This window comes from Delphinapterus leucas, chromosome 15, assembly GCF_059928025.1.
Source record: "Delphinapterus leucas isolate spDelLeu-1000000601 "Yukka" chromosome 15, BTC_Dleu_Yukka2, whole genome shotgun sequence".
Classification (NCBI taxonomy): Eukaryota; Metazoa; Chordata; class Mammalia; order Artiodactyla; family Monodontidae; genus Delphinapterus; species Delphinapterus leucas.
Window position 1 is genome coordinate 30,123,495 of NC_143143.1, and position 15,375 is coordinate 30,138,869.

The 15,375-nt window shown below is 44.8% G+C and overlaps 1 protein-coding gene across 1 annotated transcript in view; it reads left to right on the plus strand.

The window, feature by feature from the left end:
• GRIN2A (glutamate ionotropic receptor NMDA type subunit 2A) overlaps positions 1–15,375 on the plus strand; it is a 368,609-nt gene that overhangs the window by 319,821 nt on the left and 33,413 nt on the right. The window contains exon 10 of the mRNA XM_022552282.2: positions 9,396–9,583. Within this exon, the coding sequence (XP_022407990.1) occupies positions 9,396–9,583 (188 nt within the window). The remainder of the gene's footprint in view (positions 1–9,395; positions 9,584–15,375) is intronic.

A 15,375-nucleotide genomic window follows, 5' to 3' on the forward strand; every position in this document is an offset into this window, starting at 1 on the left:
TCTAGAAGAGGTTAGTCTTATTCAACTGATTGATTGATTGACTTTTTTTCTGAGTGACCCCATGGTGCAGAGCATCAGCTTTGGATTGAGAAATACCTAGCTTCATATTCTGACTCTGATAATTACCAACTGTGTGACCTTTGGCAAATTAAATAACCTCTCTGAGACTGTTTCCCACATCTTTCAAATCCTGTCTCCCAGATTCCTTTGAGAATTAAATGAATTGACTTAGGGAAAGTAGCCGGCACTGTATCAGACACATATAGGGTTTCATTAAATATTGATTCTTTTCCCAGTCTCTCACTTTCATATATTTTCTGGCCTTTGAGAGTCCCTGTCTTTCAGTCCTAGTGTGTGGCAAGTTTAGCAGGATCATTGTCACTACCAGGAGTGTGTTATGATGCTTAAAAGCCAGCATCCTGGATTCAAATTCCCTCTCTGCTAACATTCAGCTGTGGGACCTCAGACAAGTTAATTAACTTCTTAGATCTCGTTTTTTTTGTTTATAAGATGATGGTAAGTATGATTTCTTTACTTAGGAACTTGCACTTAGAACTGTTGTAAGGATTAAATGAGATATGCAGGCAAAGAGCAGTGTCTGGCACATAGGAAACATTCAGGAAAAGTCTGAACAAAGAAAACATTCTCTGTAACATGAGCATTTTTCATAATATGCTGTACACCATGGAATAACTGCAGTAGAATGTTTACTCTGATCCCAACCCTTGAAGAGTATCTACTAAGAAACTCTATAAAAGATTTACATGTCAGCAGGAATCAATACTTTTCCTATGGCAGAACATGAGTGGTAACATGAAGAAAGAATAGCATTTGCATAGTGCTTTACAATTCATCAAGCAAATTTATAGCCGTTCCTTCCTTCAACCAGAGTACAATCACATGGGAGAGGTTGTTTTCCTTCTGGTCAGATGGGGAAATCAAGGTTTAGATATGTGCACAGACTTACCCAAAACCCCACAGTAGTACTCCTCTGACCCGACATCCCACCTGAGGACATGCGCTCAGATTTGGGAAGCCCTGCAGCAGTGCCTCGAGGATGCGTTGCTTTGGCAGGTGGTAGACAGGTCTGGGAGCACTGACTCTGCGGAACACCCGGGACTGAGACCTCCAGCCTTCGGTTTTCTCTTCTGAAAAATTAAAAGATTGCATTACATTATCTATCACCAACTTGGACAAGGTTAGTTTGTTAAATTCTATGTTAAATTCAACAGTAACGAAGAGGGGATTTTCTGTATCACTTTAACCTTTTCCTGTTTTTGTGGTTGTTAGTCAGTAGGCAAACTGTATGTTTGTATTGTGTTTGCCCTTGTTTCCTTTCCTTCCTTCCCTCCCTCCCTCCCTCCTTCCCTCCCTCCCTCCCTCCTTCCCTCCCTCCCTCCCTCCCTCCTTCCTTCCCTCCCTCCTTCCTTCCCTCCTTCCTTCCTTCCCTCCTTCCTTCCCTCCCTCCCTCCTTCCCTCCTTCCTTCCCTCCCTCCCTCCTTCCTTCCCTCCTTCCTTCCCTCCTTCCTTCCCTCCCTCCTTCCTTCCCTCCTTCCTTCCTTCCCTCCTTCCCTCCCTCCCTCCCTCCTTCCCTCCTTCCTTCCCTCCCTCCCTCCTTCCCTCCCTCCCTCCCTCCCTCCTTCCTTCCCTCCTTCCTTCCCTCCTTCCTTCCCTCCCTCCTTCCTTCCCTCCTTCCTTCCCTCCTTCCTTCCCTCCCTCCTTCCTTCCCTCCCTCCTTCCCTCCCTCCTTCCTTCCTTCCCTCCTTCCCTCCCTCCCTCCCTCCTTCCCTCCTTCCCTCCTTCCTTCCCTCCCTCCTTCTTTCCTTCCTTCTTCCCTCTCTCTCTTTCTCCATCTCTCTGCCTCCCTCTCCCTCCCTCTTGTCTCTTAGTCTCTCCCTGTAAGTCCATCTCCCTCTCTTCATTCTCTCCCTATCTGTCTTAACCTCTTTCTCCTTCTCTGTCTCTTTCCCTCACTCTCGCTTTCCTGTTCTTTCCTTTCTCTCTTTCTCTCTCACTGTCTTCCCATTTTCCTTGGAGCCTGCTTCCATCTGTATTTTTCCCTCCCTCGTTTCCTCCCTCCTTCTCTGCCTCTCTCTGTCTCAGTCTTACGATACTGCACAGAATTTTCTCAGTTAAAAAGTAAATATTCACCATCCATCTTTTTTACCCAATTCACAGTGAATATTACTGGAAGAATTAATCAACACAAATTAAACTGACAACAGCAAAAAGCACACAGAGTGAAATTTGTTATTGACTACAAAGCCATAGACGACTTGAATCTTCTTGGCCACTTCTGCCTCTCTGAACAATTTTGACCCAGAAGAATTGGACTTGGTGGCAACCATACCCACAAAAGAAAACTCAAAATGGCAGAAGTTATAAATTAGTAAAATTTATTATGGTCCAAATTCTGATCAATGAATCAAATCCTTATAAAATTCCAACACAAAAGAATTGATCCCAGTGAAAGTAGTTTCCAAAAAAAATTGGAAACAATTCAACTATGCTATGCGAGACATTGATCTAGGAATTAAATTAATGTAACAGACTTTGCTCTGAAAAATGCTTCCTTAGTGAAAGTGCATCAGTGTTGGTATAATTCTGACTTTGAAGTTTGTATTCACAAACTCAGAGTCATAATGTGATTCTAGGCCATTTTCCTGAAGCCTATTTTAGACCATCCTGTGCTGATGTCAGGTACAATCTCCGTATGTATTGAGTGTCTCCTGCCCAAGCAGGCACATTCAAAGGTATCCTCAGGGGTACCACTTCTTGGCCCATGAATGCCCTTCACCCGCTAATAGCCCTGTGTCTGGGTGCTTGATGATGATCTGCACCATCGCTTCTCTGCACATGACATCATCACTGCCCCAGCAAAGTCCTGAATTTGCACCAGGGTGTGCAATTTCCAAAGCACCTTCACTCCCGTTTCCATCCATCCAATATCCAGCCCTGTGAATGAGCTATTCCCTCATCTTACAGATGAGAAAACCAGAGCTCGAAGAGGTCCCATGACTGGGTCTCATTCATAGAGCTGGCAGAGGTAGACCTGAACCCCGTCCACTGTTCCACAGTTGCCCAAACGTGCTGACTGGCCTGAATTACTGGCTGATGTACTCCTTCTCCTAGCGAGGCTTTGATGTGCCCTAAAAAACTACATTCAGTTCTCATCAAAGAGATTCTTTTTTTTAAATTAATTAATTTATTAATTTATTTGGTTTTGGCAGCGCTGCACACAGGCTTTCTCTAGTTGCGGTGAGTGGGGGCTACTCTTCATTGCGGTGCGCGGACTTCTTGCTGCGGTAGCTTCTCTTGTTATGGAGCATGGGCTCTAGGCATGCGGACTTCAGTAGTTGTGGCTCACGGGCTCTAGAGCGCAGGCTCAGTAGTTGTGGCACATGGGATTTTTTGCTCCGTGGCATGTAGGATCTTCCCAGACCAAGGTTCGAACCCGTGTCCCCTGCAATGGCAGGCAGATTCTTAACCACTGTGCCACCAGGGAAGTCCCCAAAGAGATTCTTAATTCTCAGTAATGCTTTAGACTAGACTTCCAAAACATACACACATAACACACACACACACACACACACACACACACACACACTCACTCTGGTTTCATTAATTCATCAGAACAAGTCAATGTCTAGTTAAAGACTTCTTGAATGTTAATGAATGAATAATTAATTTTAACTAAATAATTAGCCTTTAAATGTGCTGAGACCCCCAGAGAGCATCTGAAAACATGGATGAGGAGATGATGAGCTAAAACCGGAAACTTTTGATTAGGAAACGTCAAGCCACTTGACAATACAAGTCCCTTTCCCCAAAGGGGCCATGCCTTGACTGGGGGCCATGGTGTCCCCTTTTGTAGGGAGAATCAGTTTTGCCGGTAAACAGTCTTGGGGCCAGGAATGAACATTCAGGCCATCGTGTAGGTACAGGAGAGATCAACGGAAGTAACAGGGTCAGATCTACACACTTCAGAAAGCTGTGGCAGCTCTTCAAAGCTGTCAAAAAATCTGGCAGGAAACTGCTGGGTTAAAGTGGCATGGAGCGCACATGACAGTCCTCCTTACTTTGCTTCTTGGCAAATTTGCAGAGAGGAGGTCTTATTTCCCCCTCTCATTCTGAATTACTGTCATTTTTTATCGTTTGCTTTCCTTGAGGGCTGCGGGTGACAGGGAGAGGGTGACAGCACCCACACAGCCTCCGTGATGCCTGGCGGGGGGTGGGCACATCACACAGCCAGCACAGCACAGCATGAATTTTCAGACTCCGGTTCTGTTCCAGCCCTTGCACTGGGGAGCCGAGATGTCGTTTCATTTGTCACAAATGTTTGGAGAAGTGCTCGCCCTTCTGTAGGGAGCAGAGGCAGAGAGGCGGGCTGGGTAGGGCCTCTGTCCCCATCACGGTTCTCAGACCAGATCTTTGAGCCTCACCCACCCAGTGGAAGAAGCACTGAGCCAGTGACAGCCGTGTGGCTCCGTAGGAGCTGGGAAGGCAGAGACATAGATGATCTCCCCTTGAAAAGCAGGAGAAGAAAACACCAAGCAGAGAAGCATCACTGTGTTCCCTCCCTGTGAGCCCTCAAGCTTCCAGCTGATGGCTCTGAGTTCTGAGGGGCTCTTCGCTCCAGCGCCAGCCTGTAATCTCTGTGTTGTTCCAAATCCAGTGCTGCCAATTACGCTGCAGCCTAAGATGTCACTCGGTCTCCCACCATCGCAGCTCCAATCCCCCGAACGCTTTTGGTCTAAATTGGGCTTCAGGTGGCCTTTTTCTCTTTCTGACTCCCTACCCTCAACCAGAAGCTGTGGCCATCTATGCTTAAATGTCTCCCAGACATGTAGGATAGGATGTGTTGAGGGCAAGAGTTGTTTTCTGTGGAGGTGACTCCAGACCTTACAGGGCTATGCATCTCCTGGGAAAGAGAGAGATGAAACTGAACGACCCACCAAATCTTTTAAAACTGACGACTCTGGTCTGATCCTTCCACTTTTTTCATAACGCTGGGCTTCATGTAGAGCTGTAACCCCCAGTCTGAATCTCAAAGTAGTAGACAGAGCTGTTTCCATTTATTCCACAAGTCTTACGGGTAACATGGTCAGAGTAGTTAGGTCTGTGACCTTTGTCATCAGACTGCGTCAAGTCCAAATGCTGCTTTGACGCTTACCTAAGCTGGTCAACTGTGTCCCTTACTTTACCTCTCAGTGCCTCCGTTTCCTCATTCCGTGGGGACGGCAGTAGTGCATCCATCTTTGCTCAGTTAAAAGGACTCAGTGAAATGAGATAATGCATATAAAGTATTCAGGACTGGATTTGTCCCACAGAATGCATAAAAGTTGTAAGCTCCTTTGCTGTAAAATCTGAATTCAATTGAACACATCTGTGTGTCTTGAGCATTTGTTATGTGCCGCGCACTGCACACACATCTCCTTATATAACATCGCTTTATTCCCAACAGCCCTCGAAGGGCAGGTAACGTCTGCTCCACTTTGCAGCGAGAAGAATGAGGCTCAGAAATACAGGTGCCTTGTTCAAAGTCTTTGAACACAAAGCCCACTCTTGAGGATGTCAGTGAGTTTTACATCTTTTCTTTTCAACAATGGGAACATTTTTCCTTCAGTGGGAAAGAGATCAAAGGCACAGGTCTTTGAGTCGGAGCAAGGAGAGCCCAGGGCCCTCGCTCCCTCCACCTCCCCCGCCCACCGGGAGCCACCGTGCTGGCCACTTCAGTAGCTGCCGGCCACGTGTGGCCATTTACACCAGAATCTAAATTAATGAAATGAAATAAAATTTAAAACTCAGGTTCTCAGTTGCACTAATCACATGTTAAGTGCTCAATATTTCCATCATCGTAGAAAGTTCTCCTAGACAGTCCTGCCATAGAGGGTTTGTGTACAGAGTTCGGAAATACTGCCAATGAGCTTCAGGCTGCCTTAGCCTCTCAGAACCTCACCTGCTCATAGACAACATAGGAGAAAATAATAATTAATAATAAATTTCCCTACTGGGCATTTGTGAGGCCCCGGTGGGACAATGTATGTAAAATGCTGTGCACTTTCGTCAAGCATTGTGCAAACAATGGCCTTGTCTATCAGAGGGAGCTGTGTAAGCCCCATGATGTTTTTAAACATGCAGGTATCTGTGGCCATTGCATTTAGACCCCAGCTCTCTAGAATCATCAATGAGGGACAGAAGTCACAGTCCACATGGCCCTGTGGTTTCCTTCATGTGTTGTCCTCACTTTGGTTCTGACGTGGCCCTGAGACCACAGAGAGTCTCCCTGGCCAGACCGCTCTAAGAGTGTGGCCGCCAGCCACCCAGACATGCCAGCGTGTGGGTGCTTTGCTCAGAATTAACTGTGTCTTTTGCAGCTGTCCTCCCTCTGACTTGATGGCATCTTGCATTTGCAAACTTTGTTTTCCGAGAAAACTTCCCTTTTTCTTTGGGCTCATCCGGCTGTTTTTTGCTCAGCTGAAGATCTGTCATGAAATATGGTAATGATTTGCAGAAATCTGTGCCTGTCCATAAAATATGAATTTAAACTGCTGTTGGACAACTCTCGTATGAGTGCCAGGTACAGTTTTAGATTTCCATTGCAGAAATGCATGGAATGTGTGGTGGGTTAACAGGATGGGGAGGGCTTTCACCCCATGAATACCAACAGATGGCCTTAACATTTGAATGTACCTATACGCACCTGTGTGTGTATTTGTTTGGTTTTTGAGGAATTGAGAGAAGAGAGTTGCAGGAGTCTTAGAAAGTGTTAATAAAACCCCGGTTCTCGCCATCTCCATGGCAACATGAAGTATTGAGGTGGCAAGCACCCCAACTTCATTAAGAGTACACATGTTGTCCATTTGTCCTGAAGTCCCCAGGGTACACACGTTATCCAGAGTCTCAGTTTCCCTCTTGAGATTGACAGAAGGTGACTCTTGGCTTGCAGAGCCGTAGAATGCCACAGTTCAAAAGGACCTCAATGACAACCTCATCTCACAGACGAGAAACCAGCAGTGCAAAAGAAGGAAGTGACTTTCCGAGGTGGCGCCATCATAGATGTAAATGTAGACTAGAACTCAGATCCCTTCCACCTGCTCCCCCACCGCTCCTGTCACATGCCGTACTGCCATCATAACACAAACCAACCTTTAAAAGCCCCCCAACCTGTATTTGCATGGGTCTCAGCATTGCTGGCTGTCCAGAAAGGGTGTTTCCTCTTGGTTCGACAGCTCTGTTTGCCATTTCTGTTGACAATGCCCAGTTTTTCCCCCTCTTCCACTTGGATGATCTGATCCCCTTTTAATACTCTCAGAGTATAAAACTAAGTCTCCAGCCCTACAGCCCTGAGATGAAAGCTTCAGAATCTTTCTGTTGGTGAGACAAGCCTTGTAGTCTTGCCCCATCTCTAACCATTACAGAAACAAAAAATTAAAGTGAAGAACACAGCTGTAAACCTTCCAAGTAGTTTTCTTCCCATAGGGAGTCCTTCAGCAGCTGTCTTTGGAAGGATGCAGCGTTTGACATCCTCTTCCTGCCACTTTTATTTTATTTTATTTTTGCTTCACTGTTGTATGTCTTCTTGTTAGGGAGTGAAGGGCAGTAAAGTTGAAGAAGTGTCAAGAAGTTGAGTACTCTCCCATTTAGTTTTCCTACCTACATTAGAGTTGAGATATCCATCCCCTGTATTCAAGGTTGATCATTTCAGCCTTGTTAAATAACTTTAAAAATTAGAAACAACATACATGCCCACCAATAAGGATGTAGGTCATGAATTGGGCACAGCCGTGCCTTTGAGGGGATTACTGGGTGCTTGCCTTTTGGAGGGTGCTGACTGGGAGGGGTAAACAGGACTTCTGAGGTGATAGTGATGTTCTCTACTTCGGTCTGCATGGTGATTTCAAGGATGTACACATATGTAAAAATTTATCTAGTGCTTTATTCCATATAAGGTATACCTCAATAAAAATAAATGTACCAAAAAATTAAAAAGAGTGCTGTATACTGACATAGAAATACATTCACTATGTGTGGGGTTAAACGAGAAAAGAAAGCCATTGGTGAAATGGTTTGCGTGGTGTAATTATATTTGGAGAGTTGAAACAGGGTTGGCAAACTATGTCCCATGGGCCAACCTGTTTTTTGTAACTAACCTTTTATTGGAACAGAGTTGAATTCCTTCATTTATGCATTATCGCTGGCTGCTCTCATGCTGTGTGTTAATTTCCTAGGGCTGTCATAACAAGGCATCACAAGCTGAGAAGCTTAAACAATAGGAATTTTTTGTCTCAAACTTCTGGAGGCTGGAACGCCGAGATCAAGGTGTCAGCAGGGCTGTGTGAAGGCACTTGGGAAGGATCTGTCCGGGCCTCTCTCCTGGCTTCTGGTAGTCCCGAGGCTTGTGGCAGCATAACTCCAACCTTCACCTGGCGTTCTCCCTGTGTGCACGTCTGTGTCCAAATTTCCCCTTTTTATAAGGACACCGGTCATATTGGATTAGGAGCCCACCCTGCTCCATATGACCTCATCTTAACTAATTACACCTGCAATGACCCCATCTCCAAATAAGGTCATATTTGGAGGTACTGGGGGGTTAGGACTTCAACATATGAATTTTGAGGAAACACAGTTCAGCTTCATGCTACAACAGAAAGCTGAGTAGCTGCACCAGAGACCAAGCCTAAACTATTTATTATCTTGCCTTTACAGAAAAAGTTACCAACCCCTGTTTTAAAAGGAGTGTGTATGTGTGTTTGTGTGTGTGTGTATATTAGGTGTGTGTATACGCACATGCATATAAAATTTGGAAAGTTGTTCACAAATTTATGAACAGAGGTTGCCTCTGAGTTATGGAATTATAGGCAATTTTAATTGTATTCTTAATATTTTCTGCATTATTTGGGTTTCTAAAAATTATTATGTAATAATTTTTATAATATAAATGAAACATGTTTCATAAACATGTTTCTTAGGGCAAGAAGAAACATCTTTCCTATTTAGTCTCTCTCCCCTTCCTGCACGAAACCATCTGATTCTCCTGTCCCTTAATGGTTTATTTTGTTCTAATGCAAACCTTTCTAAATAGGCCACTGCTCTTCACTGTTGGGAGTCCTAAGGGCAAACACTTGCAAACCAGCAAATTCGACTGTTTACTCACTTGGGCATAAGGATTCTTCATGTCTTTATTTAACTGCCTCTTGAAACTTCGAGAGAAAAGGTTCTGGCTTTTATCTCCTCATTAAAAATAGATCCTTTTATGCTGATGGGATGGAGCCGTCATGAATCATCATCTCCCATGTGAAAGAAAGTGTGTGATGCTGGATCAGGCCTTAGGAGCTGGGCCCTGAGACGGTACCTCGCCTTCCCCGTGACTCCCTGCTTTCTTGTCATTGCAGGAAACTGGACGCTTTCATCTATGATGCTGCGGTCTTGAATTACAAGGCTGGGAGGGACGAAGGCTGCAAGCTGGTGACCATCGGAAGTGGGTACATCTTTGCCACCACTGGTTATGGAATTGCCCTCCAGAAAGGCTCCCGTTGGAAGAGGCAGATTGACCTGGCCCTGCTCCAGTTTGTGGGTGATGGTAAGACCTTGGTTGACCCCCTACTTCTGAGGGACTTGAGACCCTCACACTCTCTGTTTTCTAACTGGCTTTCCAGTAGATCTTTGGGTGGTGAGTTTGCTCACCAAGAGTATTTATCGAGTGCTGATCACATGATACCACGATTCTTTAGTTTGCTCGTAATGGAAACCAATTACAGACAACTCAGTAAATTAAAAGGAGTTTATTTTAAGGATGCAGAAGTGTCTATCTCAGTGAATTTAAGAAAGAGTTGAGCAAATAGGTTCAGAGGAAAAAAACAGGAACCAGGACAGTCCTGGGGCCTCAACAGCAGGAATTCATAGGTCCTCTCTGTAGAGCAGTGGTTCTCAGTGCGGGGCAGGGATTTTGCCCCCCAGGGGATATTTGGCTGTGTTTGGATATATTTTTGATTGTCATGACAGGGAGGCTATTTGACACCGGCATCCGTGGGTAGAGGCCAGGGGTGAGGGATGCTGGCAAACATGCTACAATGCCCAGGACAGGCCCCCACATCTCAAAACACAGACTTAATCTGACCCCAAACGTTAATAGTATCAGGGTTAAAAAAAACTCTGCTCTAGAGCAGTGACATTATGTAACAAGGCTACAATAAGTCCCAATCTCTATTTGCCAAATTCTAAATTTCAAATTCCAGAGGAAGGATTCCTGATTCATTTTGGGTCAAGCACTCTTTCTTGGACCCATCAGGAGTGAATAAGGGGTGGGCTTACGTTGTACTAACACGACAGCTCCAACTATTATCCTATGGAGGAATGAAGGAGAGCCAATCTCTATAAAGGGAACAGTGAGCAGAAATCCCATGGGTTTCCTCTACAGTCCACCTCTCGGCTGCCTATCGTACAAAAACAGACTGTTTCCACCCTCACGGGGCTTACAGTCTAATGGGATGATGGTACTTCTCTACTCATGGTTGGTGATCTCACTGCAGCCCATTGTTCCCTAGCATGGGTTTTAGAATCCTCTCATGGCTCACATGGCATGCTAGTTACCCTTGGACTTGCCAAAACTGAGACAGGAAAAGCAAAGGCAGCAGAGATGGCAAGTGAACCCTTAAAACTTGAGAAAGTGTGAGTAGGCAACAAAAGCTCAGGCATAGGGCAGAAGCTGCCTTCAAGAACGGTGGAAGCTATATTCGGAGATGGTGCCAGGACAGGCTACGCCTGTCTAGAGCTGGTAGAGGACAGTCTGGCAACCACCATGGCCAAATACGGTATTGAAAGGGGCAGGGGTTAGTGCTGTGGTTGGTGTGAATTTGAACAAAGTGCATAATGCCTTACAGTCTCTACTCCCAGAGTTAAACCCTGGATTCTCACAGTGCCGTCAAGAAATCTAAGTTTGTTTTATATTTCTCCCCCAAATGAAAACATCTGATTCTTTGAATTCCCTATAGGGCATTTGTACCTTCCTCAGATCAAGAGCCATGTTCTCTGCTGTGTCATAGTGATTTGTGGCTGTGTTGCTCAGCTGTTGCTGTGAAATCTTGGAGGTACACGACAATAGCATTTATTTTGCTCGTGGGAGCACAGGTTGAGTGGAAAAGCTCTGCCTCAGGCCGTGGTGGCTCCCCTGATGCTGCAAGACCATGGGTCATCTCTGTGGTCTCTGTTCCACCTGTGTTTATTCTGGGTCTCAGGCTGAAGGGGCAGCACCTACCTGGGAAAAGCTCTTCCCTTGGCTATGATGAAGGCAAAGGAAAAAACACCTACCTGCACGTGCACATTTCAACTCTCTGCTTTGTCAGATCCACGTCGGCTAACACCCTTCTGTCCAAAGTAAGTCCTATGGCCAAGCCCAAAGTATACTCTGGAGGTATACTCTGCCTTGTGTGGGAGGAGTTTGGGAGTTAGACGACAAGGCATGTGGACACAGAGAGGAGTGAAGCACCCCTCCACCACAGTGCTTGACTAAGCACCTCCACGTGGGGTGCAATTCTCGGCAAACGAGAGTCTTGCTTCCAGCAGTAAACACTACAAAATCTTGATCGTGACAGGTAACTGGTCAATGAAGGATTGAATGGATAAATACATGCATGGATGAATGGTTGGTGTCAGGATGCATTTCATTTGACAGGAAACTTTTAAATATGATGGGTAGCTGTCAAATAAGTCAGTTCTAACTCTACTCCTACCCACCGCTGCTGTCACTCTTGCAGCGTCTGTTATGAAATAGCAACACATGTGGGGAATAGAATATGCCAGTCACCATACCGGACACAGTACATGTGTTCTTTAATATTCGTTAACAACTTTATGAAGCTAAATATCGCTTATACTCATTTTACAGAGGAGGAAACTTCAGCTCAGCGGGCCTGTGAGTCCCCTAGTGAGTGAGTGGCAGTCTCTACTTAAGGGGCCTTACTCTGGACGGGGGTCAATCATGTAAGACTCCTGTTTCATTCAGTTCTCTAGGATGTCTATCAAAGCTGGCTAATCACATGCTTGAAATATATAGATACTTTAGGAAAAAGTAATTGTGTGTGTGCGAACAATATCTACTGTCCCATTTACAAATGCTTCTGTGAAAGGGGTAAGTTTTCTTAGCCTCAGTTTACTCATCTTCAACTAAATGCAGAAATATTTACCTGATGAGGTTGTTATGAAGACAAAATGAGAGGTTCTATGTAAAGAGCTAGCTAAGTACAGCCACCTGGAAATAGAAATGGTTCAATCAATGCTAGCTGTTGCCATCGTCACCCCCAGTGCCATCAACGCCATCATCACCCTGCTCCCCCTCCCCCTCCTCGTCGTTGTCGTCCATCCACAAATCCAGCGTTCAGCACAGCCAGGTTAGCGTCGTGGTTTTGATAATATGGTCAAGTTAGCATCATGGAAATGCGGTGCTGAACAGGAAATGTCCTCTTTGTGGCAAATTAAAAAAAATAAAAAGTAAAGGCATCCAGATAAGCCAGAGGTGTGTTCTTTGTATGAGCAGAGCATCCAGATTCTTGGAGATATTTTCTGTCCCGACTCGCGGCTTTCCTGGTCAGACTCTCTGGGCTGGGAAACGTGTCTTCACAGCTTCATCTTTAGAGACCACCCGGGGCAAAGACATTGGAGAGAAAATGACGTTGCTCCAGGGGGCGTCTTAAGATAATCTCGGAAAGCGTGTCCGGTTCTGAATGTCTCTCTAGGAGTAAATACATGAATTAACACATCTGCGTGAATATTTCACTTATCTCATGCAGCTTCAGCAGGATTAATTATGCTTTGAAATTAGACCTGGAAAAAGCACAGTGCTGAGCGGTCCCCAATTATTATTCATCCTCTGGAATGGAGTGTTTATCTCTTGTTATAGAGTAGCTTCGGTGGACGATTACAAGTCTAATGAGTGTCAAAAGTATAAAAAATTTTCCTAATGAGCTGTGTAAATATAAACTTTGAATGGAGTGTTTGGTTATTGTGAAACCTCTTATGTGAAGCCTGCCAGGCATTTCCCTAGGAAACAGGCTACTGATCTCCCTTAAGAGACGCACAGGATCCCAGTAAGACCTTTCCTTCCTTTTCCTGTCTAACTGTCGTGTTCTTTCTGGAACAGTGGAGTGCACCATGGGGACACTCAAAGGTACTTTTCAGCATTGATCATCAATACCCAACGTTTACTGAGAAACACACATTCTCAGGCACTGATGTTCCAAGAAGGCGATCTCATGGTCTTTTCCTTCTTTCTTTCAAGGAGCTTACAGTCCAGTTGGTTGCCAATGTATGAAACTAAAATATCTAATCTCAAAGTATGAACATATTTGTAATAATGCATATATATCTATGAGTTAATATATACTATATATTTGTTTATATATATACATACCTATATATACTCTTTGGTATCTTGGGTAGGTGAGAGAATGCTCAAGGAGAAATATGAGATACATCAGCTTTTTTTTAAATGGAAGAATGAAAAGACAGAATAAGTCATAAAGAAAACAAGTAAGATCTAGACAAAGATAAGAATAGGCCAGAGTTCACAAAGCCCCATTCATTAACTTATCCAGCGACCAGCAAGTAACTGGTGGGTCCCTGTTATCACCCTGGCACCTAAAAGCTGACAGCTGAGTGAGAACATAAAGAATGAGTAAGTCTGGGACCTAAAAAAAAACGGCATTTCTGGTTTCAAAGGGGAGGTTGAACAGGAGATCTCTTAGGCCCCAGCCATCTCATTGATTTCGTAATTTTTTTATGTGATTCTGGGATTTGAAGAGTCAGAAGGAAGATCATAGAGGTTAAAGCACTTTCGATGTATAGAGGCCAGCAAAAAGATATCAGGGAGAACAAGATGATATAATAATATTATTCAGAAGCAAGTGATGCTGAGAAAATAGAAGGAAACCATTGATTTTTTAAAATTTATTTAATTTTGGCTGCATTGGGTTTTCGTTGCTGCGCACAAGCTTTCTCTAGTTGCAGCGAGCGGGGGCTACTCTTCATTGCGGTGCACCGGCTTCTCATTGTGGTGGCTTCTCTTGCTGCGGAGCACGGGCTCTAGGCGCACAGGCTTCAGTAATTGTGGCACACAGGCTCAGTAGTTGTGGCGCACGGGCTTAGTTGCTCTGGGGCATGTGGGATCTTCCCGGACCAGGGATCGAAGCCGTGTCCCTTGCATTGGAAGGTGGATTCTTAACCACTGTGCCACCAGGGAAGCCCTATCATATACTTCTATAAATTATTTATATGGTGTATTCCATTGCACTTATGTTTAGGTATATATGATAGATATCATATGTAAATATTTGAAAGATATGACACATGTATCTCTTGTATTCATATTGTATTCTAGGATAACCAACTCAACCTATTTTGCTGGGACTCTCCCAGTTTTAAAACTAGCTAGTGACCCCAATTACATCATATTTGGGCATATATGATAAATATCATATATGAAATGTTTTCAAGATTCCATCTATATCATTTCAGTTGGATAGGTGCATTGGGTTCTCTTTGTCCCTTTTGTACTGCAACTTTGCAAGCAATCGCCTTAAAGACTCATTCAAATTGATAACAAATCAGAAAGAACCACACCCTCTGCTCTTGTGTCAATGAGGAACCTTGCAGCAATAGACTCTAGAGCTTTGGAAAGCACCACGCCAGGGTAAGATGCTCACAGGTCTTGGAGTGGGGGAGTGCTGGGGGGGGGTGGTAGTCAGTGGAGAATCCCACTCCCTGCTTCCGGGTGGGTCAGTGTTAGTGTTCCTGATTCCTTTATTTGTTGGTGGCTCTTCCACTGAAGCTCGCAGGATGGCTTTTGATGGTGAGAGACCCCGTGCTGCCAGCCAGAGTCGAGGGTGTTTGTGTGATTGCAGAAGTTCTTTGTGTATCTAATTAGGATTCTCATAAATTGCTCTGAGCCACTGGATGGGTTGCTAACATCCTCAGCACTGTCCTCATCCAGCTTCCCAGCTTAATATTTTGGGCCAACATCCGAGTGTCAGGGAGAGCTCGACACCCCTGCAGCCTGGATGGTGAGGCACCCACGCTTCCACTCTGAGGATGGGCACATCTCTGCGTGGCTTTTGCAGCCCGTCTTCTTAGGGCTGGCTTAGGAAAGGTATGGCGTGTGGGTTGAGGAAATCACTGAAGGCCACTTCACTCCTAAATATTTTCCCTGCTCGGCTGCCTACAGTATTTGAAATTCCACCATTTGGAATTTTTTTCAGGTAAGCGTGGCTTTTTCCATGCAACCCCCTTTAAAAATGGAGTCCCTTCTTACATCTTCTCCTGAACCCATTTCCTACTCTGATATCTGACCCATCCTTCAGCCCATGTACTCCTCCATTTCCT